This window comes from Chroicocephalus ridibundus, chromosome 8, assembly GCF_963924245.1.
Source record: "Chroicocephalus ridibundus chromosome 8, bChrRid1.1, whole genome shotgun sequence".
In the NCBI taxonomy this organism is placed as follows: domain Eukaryota; kingdom Metazoa; phylum Chordata; class Aves; order Charadriiformes; family Laridae; genus Chroicocephalus; species Chroicocephalus ridibundus.
In genome coordinates this window covers 41168288-41186740 of record NC_086291.1, presented here as the reverse complement: position 1 = coordinate 41186740, position 18453 = coordinate 41168288, and the positions used below count along the sequence as shown (strand labels likewise).

The following is an 18453-nucleotide window of genomic DNA, read 5'->3' as shown; positions in this document are numbered from 1 at the left end:
CCCATAAGCCCCGTCCTCATGCCATGGGGTGCAGCCCATCGCACACCACCCCTGTGCCACTTCCACTGCCTTCTCCCACCTGGGAGGTCACTTCTCCCTTCCCACGTTTCCCCTGCTGTGGCCACCACCAGCCACAGCCGCCATTTGGTGCCAGCTCATCAGCTGCCGCACAAGAAGTCCCCGTGCAGGTTTCACGCTGCGGGACGAGCTGCTCTGCCCGAGCTGCTCCAAGAAAACCACCTCCCTCAGCGCCAGCTTGCAGCTCCTCACGCCGAGTCCCTCCTTGCTCAGCTCGGCTCGGGCTGCCCCACTTGAGCATCGGCAAAGCAGATCCTACGCCGTGCCAGGGCCCTTTCTGCTGTGGCTTTTCAGGGCTCGGGCATCTTGTGATGGAGCTTGTCACTGCAGACGCCAAGTCCAGGGCACCACCGCCAAACCTTTCCTATTTTGATGGTTACAATCCCTTCCATGTTTCTTCTACCCTGAGGACTTGTTAGCAATGGGAAGCCTGGCACAGGTTACACCACCACCCGCCTCTCCCTGTACAGACACCCGTGAGGGAACCTCACAGTTGCTGGCCCAGGGTTTGCTGCAGGTAGCCTGTTTCACACCGCAGGTTGTGGCAGGAGCTCAGCTGTCGGACCCAGCAGAGCTCAGCGCACTGCGCCTCTCCCAGCTTCCCCACGGAGGGGGCTGAGGAAAGGCTGCACCGGGCTGGGAGCAGCCCCCCTGTGCCGCACCTTGGCCAGACTCTCCTGCTTGACTTTGGGCAAATTGCTTAATATCTCCTTTTCCCCATCCTCTGAAATTCCAGGGGCCGCTGAGAGCATTGATCATCAAGACCTAACAGGCCGAGGTATTGGAGAAAGGCTTTGGATGGGGCGGGGGTGAGAAAGGAAATAAACGGCTCTGCTGAGAGCTGAATTTGGAACGTGCGTGAGAGCAGAGCCTGGCCTCAACGAACACCACAGCTAAAAATAAAGATCGAGCAGGTCTCGTTTCAGTGAGCGCTAACCACTTCCAGACAGAGGAGATGAGGGCCTTCAGGAGGGAACCGTGACCACCGAACAGAGACAGCTTTGTAATCCCCAGGCTCAGGGGAGCTGGCTGGAAAAGCTACGCGTGCAATTCACTCCTGCTTGCGACTTATCCTTGGGACTGTGCCGATCCGTGTGTTGTTTTGGAGGTTTGCAGCTCAGAAACATGTGCATGCAGTGGGGTTTGTGTGATACTGGACGTTACAGATTAGGTGCAACAAACCCAGTGCGAGGCTTTGCATCACTCCAGCACCCTTCCGCTGGGCTGCATTTCCACCTGGAACCGACCGCAGCCCCTCCTCGAGATTCCCTCTGCTGCAGCCAAAATCAAAATGACTTCAGAGCTCGTTTCAAACACCGCCTCCTCCCTTCGTTGCTCCCTCCACTGACACCAGCGCAGTGCTCTGCCACAACACCGTACCAGAGGTCTCACACCTGCTGCAAAGCACCCGAGTCCGGCCTCACCTTGTGCCATGTCACTCTCCTGCCTCGTGTCTGCTCTCACTACTTAGCCATGAAGCGTGGTCCTGCGGGGAGGCTGGGGGACCGCAGGGGACCAGTACAGACCCTCCGCTCTCTCCAGGCTCATTTCCATTATCCTGGCAGCACGCTGGGGGTGGCAGGGATCACCCCGTTCCCCGTTTTAAGATCCCGACCATGGAGAGGAAGTGCAGGGAAGGCCCCCAAACAGCAACTTGTGTGTTCTGCCATGCTCCCCCTGCTGAATTGCAGCTGCTCAATCTTCACTGCACCGGGAGCAGCATGGGCTGTAATTCGCTTTGGAAGAAGCGCCTGGTGCACGCCCAGATCACCTTGTGAGCTATTAACTGCCTTCACTCAGTGCTGTACACTGCCACCGACTCGAAGGAACGTTACGCTGCTACCGCTGTGGACACGTACCACTTCTGGCTTCAGTGAGTGACGGGGTTCCTGTCCCGAGCTGTTTGGCACCTGCTGCACCCCTGGCAGGAGGACTCCTCTTCCTCAGCCCTTTGCTCTCATGCGTCCAGGTGGAAGACCAGAACAGGGAGCGCTTACACACGTGCTGTGGGCAGATCTCCGGTGGGACACTGATGAGTAACCGAGAAGGTGAACCTCAGCTGGTGCGGCTGCAGCAAGAAGAAAGGCACCGGCAGCCTGCTGCAGTAGCAGAGTTGGTGGAAACCAGGACAGGCAGCAGCAGAGAGCAGAGCGTGGTGGACAGGCGAAGAAAAGAGCAGGGAACCACATTGTTCAGATTTAAGCACCTTCTTCCCCTCCAGAATTCAGTAAGGGGGAAGGTCTTTGCCATCCCCTCCGGTGATAAGAGATCCTGCACCGATCTCCAGTGCATTCTTGCCTTAGAAATTCTCGAGTTTCTAGGATGCTGTTCCTTATCGCCTCCCCCATCACAACACAGGCAAAGAGCTGAAAAATCAAACACCCATCCAGTCCTCAGATATGCTGAATTTCCTGTCAAAGGAGACTGGAGTGAAGCCCCCCCGACTGCAGGGGCTGTACACCAAGCCCAGCCCCTCCTCAGGTTTGGCTTCAGCTTTGCACTTCCCTTCTCTGCCTGGTGAAACACCTGCTCTTATCTGAAATAATTGCTCCACCAAACTGGGATTAACAGATTTAAATCTACCCCTCGCTCTGTGCTCTCGCCATACTTCAGGTTGTACTTAAAAATATTCCGGTATTTGCTTCCCGGCAGGTTTTTTTTCCACTCTTCCCCAGGAGCAGGAAGCCAAGCGAGCTGCAGCCCGGGAGCCGCGCCACCTCTCTCTGCTCCAAACAGGGCTCGGCTTATCCAAATCCGGAAGCGGTGCCGATGGTTTTAAAACAGACGCTACTTAAAAGGTATTAGCGAGATTGAGTGCAGTTATCTTAACCTCGGGTGTCAGGCTGCGCTGATCCTAGCGGGCACCAGCCAAGTGGAACCATCCTTCAATCCAAGCAGTTTTACCAGCTTTTATTAGAAACACCAGCACATTTCAAGTTTCCTCTTTTTGATCACAAATATAGTATTTTTTCCTCTTTTTAAGTACACAGCATGAGACACAGCATCAGGGCTTTCCATCTTTTTTTTTTTTTTATACAGCAACTTCTTTTGGACAAGCTTTGGGTTAGTGTTCACTGACCTCACCCCAGCCCCAAATTTTGACATCTTGAATTGCTGAAGACAAGTTGCATGGGCAGATGAATCCAATGGCGGTGAAAAAGGTACAATAGTTAAAAGTTTGCAAGAAAAGTGTAAGCAGAGACCCTCTACAAGTCAAAAAGAATGAAGAAGCGCTGCAGCGCACTACTGTTTTCACAGTACGGGGGATAAAAGTTGAGATAAATCGTTTGCTCTTCTCCCCCCGTCCTCCCCCAACACCGTTCCTACAAAAATGTTAAGGCTGGAGGAAGCACTAACTTAACGGGAAAAGCCAAGTGTGCCCGGTGCTCCCCACTGGAGCGGCGGCTGCCAGCCGGGATCCCTTGCTGGCTTTTTGCTGCCAATCCCACGCCAGTCGCACGTAACCGAGAAGCCTGGAGGTCTGAGTGATGGCATTTTAGGGTAAGTCATGGTTTTAAGCTCACACCTACGCTGGGAAAGTTTCCCTGGACTTTTTAGCTCCAAGAAAGCAATTCACTGGGGGGGAGGAGGGGCATGTGTCCCAGGAGCGTGAGGGCATGGTGAGAGGATATTAAAGGGAACATGTACATGATTTGTTATTTTTTATTCCACAGAAAACCCTCAAATCTAGACTCAGAGTTAACAGCAGAAAAATAGTGTTAAAGTCAATAGGTTCATATTTTACTGTAGACTAAATAAATTAGCCTAGAATTAACTCAATACTCTCTATTTTCCTTTCATTGGTGATCCTTCTCTAAATTAATGCAGTTTTTAAAAAAGCAACGGCTATTAATAATTTATTCCAGTTAACCCTTAGGGATGAACACCTGGCAAATATTCCATGTATGGGAACCATTCCCCCTTCTCCTCTCCCTCCCCGCAAAGGAAACAATGGCTGAAGGGTGGTGTCAGACGGCCGTGCTACCTACAGTAACTCCACGGATCGTGCCACTCCTCGCGCCGCCTCGGGCTGCTCCGTGTAATGAGTGAATATCCATAGCCATGTCTTACAAAGAACATGATCCAAAAATATATAAATAAATAAAAACCTTAAACATTCTTACATGGATTTTTAAAGAACAGAATACATGTTAAAAACTTCAGTAATTTATATCAATTTTAAGCAATACTTTATATACAATGGAAAAAAGACATGCATAGTCCAAATACAATGTTGAAAACAGCATTTTCATAACAAAAATCCCAAACACTAAGTGTTAATACCATGTACATGAATTCAAGAAGGACCACCCTTTTTGTCTGTTGCACACAGTTTATTTAACAATATGATATTATAAGTAAGAAATGAGTTTGTTTTTTCTTTTTTTACCATTCTATACAGTGAGTGAATCTTCTTGGATTTTCTTATTTATAGTAATTATAGCGCTTGCATGATTTACACTAGAATTGCTTTTCCTCATTTCAAGTTTCACACAGAAGAAAGAAAGAAAAGAATGCTTCTTCTCTATTCAAATCAGCACGGTCTAAGAGTGATCATCCCTATTTTCATCTAAAACCAGTTTTATCAGAGAAACAAAGCAACAATTTCTACATCTGCAAGACAAGGATTTTGGCATTGGCCAATGTGTGGTTTTGTGTGCAAGAGTCAATTCCTATCTTTCCAGGGGTAATACTTCAAATGCCTGCAGAGTTCACTATAGAAAAAAAAAAAATATCTTCCCGCAACGTGTCAAAGTTACCGGGATACATTATAATGTTGCATTATTTCAGGAAACAGTTTCTGAATATTATTTTTTTTTTTCTTCTTTTAAACGCAAATGTTTAAAGTCTTGAAAATACAAATAAAAAATATGAATATAATGAACTTGTTTTCCCCATTTAAAAAAAAGGTATGAGTCAACAGCAACAAAAAAATAAAAACCAAAAAAACCCACAAAAGAGACCAGATATTTTAACCGCCTGGCTTTAACAAAAAAATATATTCTTTGTATTGTTTTTTTTTTTTTTTTTAAACAGCAATTCATTCTTCCATGTGTAGGAAGCAGCAGTTCCATCTAGGATTCAAAACAACCCAGATGTCTGAATTTTCAGTACAAAATGTCCAAGAACACGAAAGAAAAAAAAAAAAAGGAAAAAAAAAAAGTGATGCTCCCATAATGCTACAAACCCTCCACAAATTTTTCTAATGTGTCCCCGGTGGTGTCACCGACCAGAGACAATTCGTTAGACAACGCACTCCTGTTGGGGGTGTTTAGTTGTGGAAGCATTGCACTCTGTTCTGGGTTGCCCAAGTGTCCCTGATCCATGGAGCTAGCCATAGTGACTGCGAGTCCTGGGTGGGGGGAACCAGTCTGGGGAGAGACATGGTGAGGTGACGGTTGGGGCTGTATCCTGGGCGACGGGCTGGAATGTGGTGGCTGGGACTGGGGACGGGGAGACTGAACGGGTGCTGGGGACCGCACCTGGTTGCTGAGGGAGGTGGCGATCTGCTGGCCAGGGAGATGAGACGCCTGCGCTTGTCCTGAGAGCATGTGCTGCTGTGGGCTCATGGGGTTGGGCTGGCCGGGGGACCCTATCTGCTGCTTCATCTGCTGCTGTTGCAGGATGCGCTGCTGCAGGGCTTGCTGGATGTTGGGAGCGCCGTCCGCCCCCATGCCGGGCTGGCCCATCTGGTTCAGCTGTCCCATCTGAGCCATCTGTCCCATGGAACCCCCCTGGATCGATAGATGCTGCTGCATCCGCTGCTGCTGCATGGCTTGAGGGTAACCTCCCGGTCCTTGAGGCTGCTGGAACTGGTTGTGTCCCGCCATCCCTCCTGCCATGCCGGCCCCTCCTTGCTGCTGCTGCTGTTGCTGCTGCTGCTGCAGCAGTTGCCGCCTCAGTATTTCTCTGTACTGCGGGCTCATGTTTGCCATGCTGGGGTTGTGGCCGGGGTTCATAATGTTTATCGCTTGTCCCTGGGGATTCATAGCTCCTATCCCTTGCTGCTGGGGAGGAACGCTCGGTCTCTGCACTCCCGCTTGCATCGCGTTCATGTTCTGCAATCCTGCTTGAGCGTGCATGCCTGGCTGTTGCATGCCGGTCTGTGGCTGCTGCATCCCTGGCTGGGGCTGTATGCCTGCTTGTGGCTGCATCCCGGGCTGGTTTGCCACGTATTTGGCTGTTCTTTGCTTTATAAAAGCTGCCATAAGCTGAGGGTTGGATTTAAGAATATTAAGAACTTGCTGTTGCTGCTGTGGAGAACTCGGCGATTTCAAGGTCCTCAGTAAGTCCTGAAGTGCATTCGGGGGGATGCTCCGTGGCGGCTGCTGCACGCCCGGCATCCTCGGCCCAGTCACTGCTTGTGGCGTGGCCATTGGCATAACCGGTCTGGCCATTCCTGGCTGCATCGGTTGCTGCTGCGGCATTGGAGGTGACTGCCACTGTCCAGGCTGCATGTTGGACATCACTGGACCGCTGACAGGGTTGGGCCGGGGTACATTCATGCTGACTTGCTGCATCTGGTTCACTGAACCCACCGTCGGGTTTACTAGTCCTGGGCGACCAGGAGGCAAACCATTGTTAATGTTGTTGACCCTGTAGAGCTGCTGCTGCTGCTGGGCAGCTTCTCTCTCAATCTGCCGAGCCGCTTCCACCGCGGCTGGTGGAGGCTGAGCCGGAGGTGGAGGTGCGGAAACCGGGTTTGCGGGTTTTCCTGTTGAAACAGTAGTAGGGGGCTGAGTTCTCGAGACACTGGGGAAGCCAGCCGGTGACATACTTACGGGGGAAGGCTGGGGCTGGGGAGGAGGCTGTGGTGTTTGCGGTGTACTTGGCTGCTGTGTAGGGGTACCAGGCGTTGCTGAGGTAGGAGAAGGCAAACTTTGCTGAGGCACGTTTCGGGTGTTCATGGTAGCCATCCTTCTGCGCATGAGCTGAGCCTGCTGCAGGCGATGCTGGATCTGCTGCTGTCGGAGCTTGTGTTTGATATTGAGACAGAATGGCACGGGGCATTTGTTCTCTTGGCAGTGTTTGGCATGGTAGCAGCAAAGAGCTATGAGCTGTTTGCACACCGGACAGCCACCGTTGGTCTTGCGCTTGCAGCCCTTGGTGTGCTGGACAACCCGTTTCATCTTCTGGCAGGATGGCAATGAGCAGTTTGCGTTGCGGCACTGACAGGCGTGGACAAGGGACTGAATGCAGCGCTGGATGCTCAGTCGTCGCGACTCCTGGGGGCTCTTTGACTGCTGCTCTCCTTGGCTGTTGCTCTCATCATCCAGACCCAGGCCCCACTTAACCATCTTGTGGTCATGGCTCTTAGTGTTGTAGCAGTTAATGCAGAGGTCGTAGTCCTGAAAGCAAAGAAAATGCAGGGTTCAATTGTCTATAGATCATTAGCCGTACCAGCAAAAGGGCGGAAGAGTAATCGCAGTGTTAGGTGAGCATCGTGAGCCCGGTGTGGAAGCCCACTTTGGGTTTCAGTGGGTACAAACCCACAGCAGAATAAAAGCAGGACAACAGCCACACGCTGGGAACAGCTGCCCAGTCACCACGGCAGTGGGAGCAGATCTTTGGGGCAGGGAACACTGGGCAGTTGGGGCAGAAGCCACCTCGGCTGCCTCAGCAAAGTGAGCTCGCAATCACAAGTCTTGACTACGCTGGGTAACAATGCGAATAGGGGCTGTAATTGTGTCTTCATTTTATTACATTAAAATATCTTGCAGGGTTTGGGGGTTTTTCGTTTTTCCCCTTTGCATGACAGGAACTGTTCACTTTCCTGTGATGTCTGGGGTACCTACACAAGGAGGGCCAAAGCCTCCAACTAGTAAGACAAACCTACTGCCAGTGCTTAAAGAACAGGGTTTGGCCTCCATTTAGCTGTTCTTGGTGTAAATACTAACTAATAATTACTACCCTGAAATACATATTTTTTAACCTCTAAAATGACCCTCAAATTGAACGCAAGTTTCATGCTAAGACAGACATTGATCTGAAAAGCTGCTCAAACACCCACATTTTCACTGCCCTGTCCTTTTTTTGCTGGAGGAAGGGCACTGCCTTACACAGACGTCCCCAGGAGACACCCAAAGCCATACCTCCTTCCACCACTTAATTCCCCTAGTGTGTACAATCCATTTCCTGCAGCCTTGCCTCAAGAAACCCCGTTCACTGCTTTCCTCAGAGGGATTAATTAAGACTCTTCCACCACAGACCTGGCAATAATTTGCAGTGTAAAAACCAGGCTGCATTTATTCAAAATTTTTTTGGGTTGAGCTACAGCCAGAGGTCATCCCAAGCCCTGTAGAGGCTACCTTCTCCTCAAGTCCACCGGTATAACTCCATGCATAATTGCTCTCTAGCACAGTTCAGTGGAAGTGATCTATGCTGTAAAAGGACTAGTCATTAGAAGCATCGAGCCAGGTTAGGAAGCAATTATTTGGGTTGATCTGAAGGGCAGGCAACCTCTAACGCTGGGCCGAAGAGACAACGATGAAGAGCTGTGGCGGTCTCCTTGCCCAGCTTTGCAGCGGCCTGGATACGTGCCGGCTGCACTCCTTACAACAAGAAACACCACGTATAAAGCGGAATGAAAGCCACCTTGCAGGAAGGTAGGCCAGCTTCTCTTGTGGATATCCATGAACATGGACGAGCTAGTGCCCTGCAGAGTCAGACTAGTCTGACACAGTCACGCCCTACCACCCAGTCCTAAAGTTCTTTAATATTAAAGTTAAAAACTTGTCTAAGCGGAGGAGCCACAGTGGAATAAATGACGCAGCAGTAGCCATTCCAGAGTACTGGCGTTTTCCATGTCGAGAAACTAAAAGCACTTACTCTAGAAGAAGAGCGTTAGTGGTAGCGACTGTGGTAGTCACCTTCCCTTAAGGCTTAGCAGCCCTCTTCTCAGGATAGGCTTAATTTGGAGGAACTCTGGGCAATACCCCCCAAAAAAATAGCTTGGCTGTAGGGTAGGAGAGCGCAGAATTCTCTGGTGATATACACCTACCTCACAGACAGTGCAATGCCACCTTGTTTCCACGTGATGTTTGCACTCATTGCACGTATAGACAAAGCGATCCTGTCCTTGAGTGTGTAGTTCTACCAGCATGCAGAGCGTGGACCACTTGGATCGGCGTAGTGAGGAGAACTCCCAGTGCTTATCTCTGGCTAAGGTGAGGAAGGCATCTCGCCCATCCATCAAATCACAGCTAAGTAACGGATCAGGGTCCACAATGGGAGGCAGAGTGTTAATTACAGGCCCGGCATGTAAATGAATCACAAAAAAGACCTGCAGATAAATGGGGGGAAAAAAATTAAACATCAATGAGGTTAGATAATCTTGCAGGAAAAAGCTCACGTTCTGTTGCAGTAATGGTGTACTACAAACGCTATCTAATTAACTTAGTTTAGGCTAATCTCTTGCAATATGTTGTTACACAACAGAAGAAAATTCTAGTGCAATCACAAGCTTTACTCCTCCCGATTTTTCAGTTTTGACTACCATCATGCCTGGATTTACAGGAATAAAACCTTTCTGCAGCATATTTTTACAGTACCTCTTTATGCTTCTCCATAGTGGCATACAGCTTCTGCGACAGATCATTGGACACATTTGGCATGCTGGGTTTCTTCTTGTTAGCTCTGCTGATGCTACTCTTATTCTTGTTGGTTTTTTTGTTGTTCTTTTTCTTGGCGTTTTTGCTGTCGCCCTGGCTTCCCTGCAATAAACGCAAAGGAAAAGATGTTACACTTTACAGAGCTCTCTCCCATTCACTGTAGCTGAAAGTGAAACGTTGCTGCTGGCACTAATAGAACTTTGTTCCGAGGCCTGCAAATCAGCCCTCCTGTGTTAAATATATCCTATCTTCCAGGAAAAATCAAAAGCCAAACTGGCAGGCAGACAAACTCAAATGCTGTTTAAAAATAGATTTTTAAAGTATGCATATACATTAAATAATTTCTATCTTACGCTTATTTTTTTTCCTTCTCACTCTACTTCAGCTTCCACTGCTTGCTTTACAAGAACTTATAGATATTTGATGATAAAATGAGTTACAAATAAAAGGGACTTTAAAAAAGTTCCAGAAGTGCAGTATACTTGCTTGAGCTCCCGTTTATTTTTTTCTTTGTTTTTATTGAACAAATTTAGGGCTAGTACACAGATAAGAACATGCAGGATTTGAAACTAACAGAATACATTATTCTCCATCCTGAACACTTACTGCTGCAACTCCAAAAAAACCCCCCAAAATAATCCCCCAAACTTTCACTTGAGTCCAAGTTACAACAACACAGACCACCGTGACTGTATCCTGAATACTAGATGTAACTAAAGAGAGTAAAAAATAGCAAATGATGCTATTTAGATGACCTGGGAAAACAGAAATAACTTTTAGACTTCACGTGTCCTTGAAAAAGAAAAACCCAAGCCCTCAGCAGGGAGCTCGCGGCTCAGTAAAAATCCCCTAACTGCTAGAATGTTGGTTATCATAATATTAAAAATAAGCTACTGAAACACTCCGATATATGTATATATACAGACATGCGAGAAAGTTTCATGAATGCTGTGTACAAGTGAACACAGGGTTTATCCGCAAGCATATTTATTCAAAGAAAAGAAAAATATTCCAACAGAATAAAGCAATTCTATATATATAAATTGTTGCCATCGTTCTATTCCATTAATCAGGCTTAGCTAGAAATTCCCTGTCCGATCTTTTTTTTTCTGTAACTAATTTTATTTACTTTTTGATGAAACCTGTTTGGAAATTAAAATTGTACTATTTTATGGGAAACCAGACACAACTCTAAGTGATTTGAAGATATTCAGAAATGAGCTATTGTATACTCCCATCTTGACTTCTTTTCCCCCAAATTTTCTACTGCTCTGATGGAATTAGGGCATGTCCTCCTTTGCCTATACGTTCCAGCGCACCAATTTAGAGTTTAAAATTTAAAGAAACAGGTTTAAGATTTAAAGAATAGGTCTAAGTTTTCTTTCTACTCCACTTTCAACAAGTTTATATTTGGTCAATTGTACAAAGCTGTTCCAAGATGTTTTAAGAAGCTGCAAGGTTGTTTTTGTACTACTTCATTTTGATGACATTTATCATATTCAGCCAGGTTTGCCGGAGGTGCCGATGGCACTCAGTGAGCCTTGCCCCTTCAGAACCTTTTTCAAGAACTTCTGGATACTTACTACCTCTTTAGATTCTTTTTAACTGATACTTGCAGCATGTATCGACTTTTAAGAAGCCCTCTCTCCACATATACAAATTTTAGGACTAAGAATTTAAGAAAAGGTAGACACAGTCACTATCATCTCAATGACAAAGTGCATCAAGTGGAGATCCCCATTGCTGGGCATTGTTTCCTCCATAAAGTGACCCAAGTTCAGGGGATGGCACTGGAGAAGTTCTCATGCTTTTCATTTCACTCCTTTTTCTGAGTCAAGTGGCAAAGAACACACTATTACAGTTTTTGTTGCATTCTCGGGTGACATCTTCAGCCATCTGGATGCAGATTTTGTTCCCCTGCAAACCCACACAACATCAATGGCATTAAGTGGGAACACAGGGATGTTAACGGCCAAGGCTGCATCCTCTCACTTTAGACAGACACCATGTAGGAGTTTCACGGTTAGTTGTTCTGGGCTTTTTAAAACACCATTTTTTCCCCCTCTTGGACGTAGAGGTTTTCACTGGTGTTTTCACTGGCTGTGATTTATTCAAAGCGATACTGTTAGCAAAAGAGGACTGCAACTTAAATTCCAAGCCTTGCCTTTCACTTACTTTTACACTGCTATGTTTGTTGAAATATTTCAATATTAAAAGTTACATTCAGAAGGAACAAGGTGAAAACTATTAACTTTACGGTTCCATAAAAAAAACCATAGCAACAAACTGTATTAGCTCTGAAGGAGCAGCTAAGGTTTAATAGAAGGAATTTTCTGACATAATGAAATTGATGGATGAAGGTCTATCACTCCACATCAATCACACGTAATACATACTGTATGCAAATTGTCATGGCATCGGAATGCAGCCTGTCCCCAGTTAAGAGCTTTTGGTTCCACCTCAATCTGCCAGACTTCAGATTTTCCTACTCTATTTATTTTCAAAACACCTTGCTGCAAATCCCAAGTAAAAGGGACAGTATAAAAGCGTTAAGGCCATTTGGATACAGACGCAATCAAGACAGAAATAAAAATGAATAATGAAATTCTGGCCAGGACCCTGCGAAAGTTTTGTTTTGCTTTTTACTAAAGAAAGAGAGAATGCTGGTGAAGGAACACCACCTTCAGGACCAACTTTTCACACCAACGCAAAGCTTGCAATAAATACTTTTAAATTTTTAACCCCCTACTGTTGCAAACGACAAGTACCTTTGCTTAACTAACAGCAAAATTTTATTCAGCTTTGAAAAATACAGCATCTTTCAAAATGCAAATACCGAAGGTGATTTGCAAAGGTGTGAAGCAGAAGCTGAGCCAAAAGACTGCAAGCAAGTGTAGCAGCCATGATGCAATCCAAAAGTAGCTTAACAGATTTCTCTGAGAAGAGAGATGCTGAGCTGACATAACTGACTTCTGATTCTGTTAAAAAAAAAAAACAACCACCACCAAACCAAGTCATCAGTACATTTCTTATCCAAGAAGAAAACCAGAAATGCAGCTAAAGGGAACCCTGATTTAACATCTGATGTGAATGACCTTCTTATCTACTTTACTGGATGCGAACTCTCTAATTTATTGAAGTGTTAACCGTCAGCTTTGTGAGCCAGAAGCAAATACAGCATATAAAGTTAACTCACCTCTGTTGTTTCACTAGCTGCAGTGCTTTCTTCCTTTTTCCTTTCCTCTTCCTCCTGCTCTAACTCCTTAATGCTTTCTTCCAGCACATTGGGCCAGAAATCACCTTCAAAGTAAGGCAGCTCCTTGGCACTTGTCAGCCTGTCCTCAGTTGCTTGTTTGAAGATGTCCTGTTAAGCGTATCGCACAATACCAGGAATAAATAACTGAAGACCACTTTGGATAGAGAGGACCAGAGACATGATCCAGGGCTACACTGAACAGTTGTGCCTCACTGACAGCCCACACCCCACTTCTGGCAGGCCTCTTTTTCTGGGTGCAGCTCAAAAACCGGCCTGGCAATATTGATAACAGCCCACTCCCTGTTTCATCTTAGAAAGACACCTGCTGAAACTCTCCCGAACCTCCATGACGCCATCGGTTCATGCTCCTGACATGGTGGGAGAGACTAAGGTACCCCTGGAAAACATAACAACCCCCTCCCTGGTAATTACACAAATTAAAAATGAAGCCTACAGCGCTTAGCTTTTCCTACACTGCTCCTGGACAAGCGCAGGAACTGTTCTAGTGACAGCAAGTGCGTCCCATCCACCCCTTTCTCTTACAAATTTGGAAGCACGTAAACACGTCAGTGCCCGTGCCTGGACTGTGCACCGTATGTGCAATAATCCTGATAACTCCAGGAAGAATCGCTGAAGGCAGCAGCCAGCTATTACATGCAGGAATATTAAATAAAGCCTGGCCGTGGAAGGGGAACTGTGCGCAGCCCGTGTCCTTCCCTGACCACTGGCTGAAGCTCTGTGGACCATCCAGCCAGAAAGAGTGGGGACCGGTGAGAGGAACAGCTATTCTGAAAGGAACAGGTATTTCACACGTTGTTCTGGAGGTGGTTTTTCTAAGTGCATTGTGTTTAACAAGCACATAACAAGACTAGCCAATTTTCTTCTTCGGATTCATTTCAAGACCACCTTATTAGGAGAGAGGCAGATTTTCTAGCTCTTTGCCATGCTGGATCAGATGACAAGGCTTGCTATACGCTGTTCTGTTCCACACATTTAGTAACTGTCATTTGCAATCAAAACATCAATTTTTTTCCAGCACTGTCACTACCATTAAGAAATCCTTATAAATTTTAGCTTGTAAGGAGTGGCAAATGCTACCTTTGCCGTGTTTAACTTATTTCCTTGGGTACATGTGTGATATTCCCCAATTATGAAAATCATCCTTTTTCTCTTCAAGTGAAGAAGCTGTTCTAATAAACAGGGGTTTTTGATTTCGCGCTAGTGAGGTCCAGTATTCCACCTGATCCTCCAGCATCACCAGAAGCAAACGACTTCTCTAAACCTTAACAAGCACCATACTTCCTTGCCTCGAAGACTGCACTGCAAGACAAGTACGCGAAGGCAGGCTCTTGCGCGCTTCTCTTAATGCAGAAACCAAACCTAAGGAATTTCCAGTCTGAAAGGCAGAACTTCCAGAAAATATAAGAAAATGAAGACACTAGCTCAGAAAAAAACCCCTTGTACAACACTACCACAGTTTCAGGCGTTATGAAACAGTATTAGCTACCTTCAAATGAAAAGCCCATACAAATCAATTCAGGAAGTAAACAGCAGCAAACCTTGTAGTCATGAATGATTCTCTCCGCAAATGCCTTGTCCAGCATCTTCTTATACCATTCTTGCAAACGTTTGGGTTTGGGTATTTTCTGATCAGGCGGGTGGCAATGAAAAATATAGTCATCTCCTTCGCTTGGGGGACAGGCCCAGATGTGTCCTGTCACATACCTGCGTTTCACACAAGAAAGAAAAACCAAACAACTCTCAACCATTTTGACTACCATCTTAAAATTACCTCAGCCAAACCAAGATATAAATTCAGACCTCTAGCTTTTTTTTTTTCCCTTCTTTTCTTTGTAACAAAGATGCCGAGGCAATAACCTCTATTTATACAAGAGATGAGAAAAGGTCTGGGATGTAATAATGAAGCTCAAACATCAAGTGAACCTCTGATAAAAAGAATGATGTGCAGTCAGTTTAAGAATCCTAACACAGAAAAAACACCCTAGTGATAAAACCCAAATTCCTCTCTCCACTGCGGAAGAGGAGGAGATTCCACGTATCTCGGAGAGGGCAGAAGGAAAGAGAGACTATCCAAGTGAAAAGCTACTTGGCATCCCGGATAAAAAAGAAATGCTAAGAAAAAAAGTTTTCTTTCTTTACAAAGATCTCACTTACCCAAGTTTCTTCACGTATTCCAAGTATCCAATGAGGATTTCATGATAAACTGCAGTTCGGAGACAACGGGGGCGGAAGAAATGAATACTATCTAAATACGATATGTACACACGCCTATAGTAAGGAGAGAAGAACGACAGAAAATCATGTATGGCTGAACCACTGTTTTGTCTACTGAGAACTGAGTTTTATATTAGGTACATCTAGAACCATACTGAACACAGGAAAATTAACGATGTTATTTTAATGCATATTTAAGCATCTTAAAACGTTATAAACAGTTCTCAAAAAGCCAACGATGGGTAGTATTTTTGTTTGGACAGCAAGAATACACATTGAGAGGCAAAATTAAATACATAAATATAACAAATTGTAAGATTTTTGTTGTGATATTTGTTCTCCACCTCGAAGTCATCTGCAGTCATACAGCAGGACTGATCTGTGCCACAGAATTGAAATGTATCTCCTGTATTTGAGAGTAATTGTCCAGTGAACGTAGCAGGATGTTCTCTGTGCAGGCAGCACCGATAGAGAAATGAAAAAGTACCTCGTATTTGGAGGGGGGCAATCCGAGCCATACTCCTGTACGTGCATGCCAAAGAAGCACACATCCACTCCGTCTATCTCCTCAAACGCAAACAGAGCTTTGGTACGGTAAGGGAAAGACTCTGACATCTCCCCAGAATCCACAAATCTGAAGGAAAGGGTGGTAGGAAGGAACAGGAAGGGAAAAAAAAACCAAACCAACAGAAAGTCAATTATTAAACAAGTGTCCTACCAGAATGAGGAAGTTCTTTTCAACCTTACTTTTAACTCATTAGAAATATTTATGCCAAAGTTAAACAGGGTCAGGTCAGAGCTGTATTAAAACGGGGAGTCCTGTCAGCGCGTGGTCTGTTAGTATAAACCTCCGGGAAAGAGACAGCTGCCGTATGTCACCATATGACCGAAGAGGCCAGCACTGAGAACAGGAGCATCCTCAGCAACCACAGGCCTGTAACTATACTGCAGATGAGAAAACCTGATGCATTACGATGAAGTGATGTCACGGAAACACTGTCTTTACGAATTAAAGCCAAAATACTTCGGAGAATACACCTTTTAAGCTTTTCACTTATGATGAAGCAAATTGAAAATAACTTCTGAAAGCTGAAGTATTTATAAAAACACCGCAAAATGAAGGAACAGTAAGGAACAGAATCGGAACTGTTTCAAACTGAACTATGAATTCCGTAATGCTAACCAAAACGCGGGCAGACTCTCTCTCAAGATTTAGTAATACAAAGTTATTACGACCCAAACCAGGATGTCCCCGCTACCCCTCCAAAACCAGTCAAAATACAACTGTATTTTGAATTTCCTCCCATTCATGTACTGCAAACTGGTCTTCTTCCTTTCATAACTTTACTCATGCCTAAGTTTCAAAAACGTGCAAAGGGATTAAGTTGCAAATTGGCACAGTTTTACAAGACTTATGCAGGGAGACTTCAAAATAAAAGATTCCAAGATTGCCTTTACTGTAATTAATAGAACGAACCTGGATTTCATTCCTGGTTTAACTTCTACTGTCTTATCTGAACTTGCTACCACTCTCACAAAGACCTCTCCAGCTTCAGGATGATTCTGTCGCCGCAAAAACTTGTTTACTCTGTCTTCCAAATGGTTTCCTAAACGCGTAGTCTGTAGCCCTAGAAATGAAGAAGGAGAACACGACAATGGAAACGTTAATACTGGAGAAATCACTGTTAAGTTCAGGGCATTACATGCTTGCATGCTCTTTCAGCTTGCTTCTCTCTACAGAAATACACTGCTTTCCCTTTTGTTTTACCTCCATATGAAAATTTGATGCTTTTATTTATGCAGCCAAAATTAAAAAAGCAAACCCATCCACGTTTTTAGCCAAGCCTTAAGTGTTTGTACCCTAACAGGGAAGCTAAAACCGCTATAGTGGGAAAATTACTTCGTAAGTGAACTAACAAAGGCGGCTTTACATAGCATTTTTAAATTTGCAGGCTTATTTTATGAACACTGCAAATGTTTTCTCCTAACAAAACCACTATCTGGCTGTTTGACAAAGATTACATCACTTTATAGATCTGGCTCAATGCCACACCTTTTCAAGCAAAGCAAAGCAAATCAACAGAAATGAAAAGGCTTTTGACTTCAATGGCGATTTCATTGCTTTTTCTTTTCTTTTCAAGAGAGCTTTTAGATTGAACAGTTACAGTAATCTGCACATAAAGCTTAAATAGTTCTTGCACAGCGATAGAGGTCTTTAAAAGTTCAAGTCCACGCATTGTCCAGATCCCCCCTCTCGGTCTTTACATCTACAATTAGCTTTTGTGGGGGATAGCTGTTTTTGTAGTATTACAGGATGTGACCCTTTTCAAATCAATCCACAACTTACAGAAATTAAGACGAAGATTTTAGTTTCAAGTAAGAAAACAGAAGTAGCACACTGTTTTGACTGGAAGATTTATGACTATTTATCATCCTGTCGTACTTATTTTACCAACTAGTATTTCGACTTCATTTTTATGGTCAATCTGCTCTTTTCCAAAGCGACGGTGCAATCTACAGACGTTCCTGTTACTAAAGTGCATTTACATTTCAGCTCTCCATCGCTTCAATTTTCAGTTGTTATTTGGCTACTGACACAAGGCTGTTGGTTCTTCTTCCCGACTACCGAGCTTGCATACAGGACGCTGTAGTGAAATAGCTATGCTAAAAATTATTTTAGGCTCATATACTAGGGAAAAAAGCCATATATACTCACTTTTATACACTTAAGATCTCACTTTTATACACTTAAAATTTTATTTTACAATCACTTTACAGAAATTGCCAAACGCAGCAATCTGGTTTTACATCTTCTAGTCTGCCCCCCCTTGTCCAGTGAGATTCTATGGTTACAACCAGCACAACACAGTCTAAATATCATTCACCTGAGAGACAATAATTAAATTTAAAGGCAGGTTAAAGTAAAAATACACTATGCCTTTTACCAATTCCAATACACTGGCCTTTCCCAGTGTTTCCCAGCCCAATACAATATATTGGGCTTTCCATATATAATAGAAGAGGGTTGATTTTCAAGGAAATTCAAAGAATTTTAAAGAAAATTCATAAATACTTTCTGAAGGAATTATTTCATTGTGTTGATTTCTCCGAAGATAAACAGAAAAAAAAAAAGAAACAGCTCAATTTCAGCTAATGAGTTGGTACATTTTTAGAAAGCCATTTTAGTTAACTCTACTGTCTCGTGTTTTCATTTTATCATCTTTCCAATGCTAAGCAACCAAAGGATGTCTGCTTCCCTCCTTATGCTGCAAT

The 18453-nt window shown here is 44.8% G+C and overlaps 1 protein-coding gene across 7 annotated transcripts in view; it reads right to left on the bottom strand.

The window, feature by feature from the left end:
- Positions 1–2972: 2972 nt before the first annotated feature.
- Positions 2973–18453, bottom strand: part of CREBBP (CREB binding protein) — a 97210-nt gene continuing 81729 nt past the window's right edge. For all 7 annotated transcript variants that reach the window (XM_063342993.1, XM_063342995.1, XM_063342999.1 and 4 more), the window contains 8 exons: positions 16658–16808; positions 15668–15814; positions 15121–15234; positions 14505–14670; positions 12886–13053; positions 9630–9791; positions 9080–9361; positions 2973–7427 (listed from right to left, as the gene is read on the bottom strand). In XM_063342993.1, coding sequence (XP_063199063.1) covers positions 5259–7427; positions 9080–9361; positions 9630–9791; positions 12886–13053; positions 14505–14670; positions 15121–15234; positions 15668–15814; positions 16658–16808 — 3359 coding nt within the window. In that variant the 3' untranslated portion in view covers positions 2973–5258. The remainder of the gene's footprint in view (positions 7428–9079; positions 9362–9629; positions 9792–12885; positions 13054–14504; positions 14671–15120; positions 15235–15667; positions 15815–16657; positions 16809–18453) is intronic.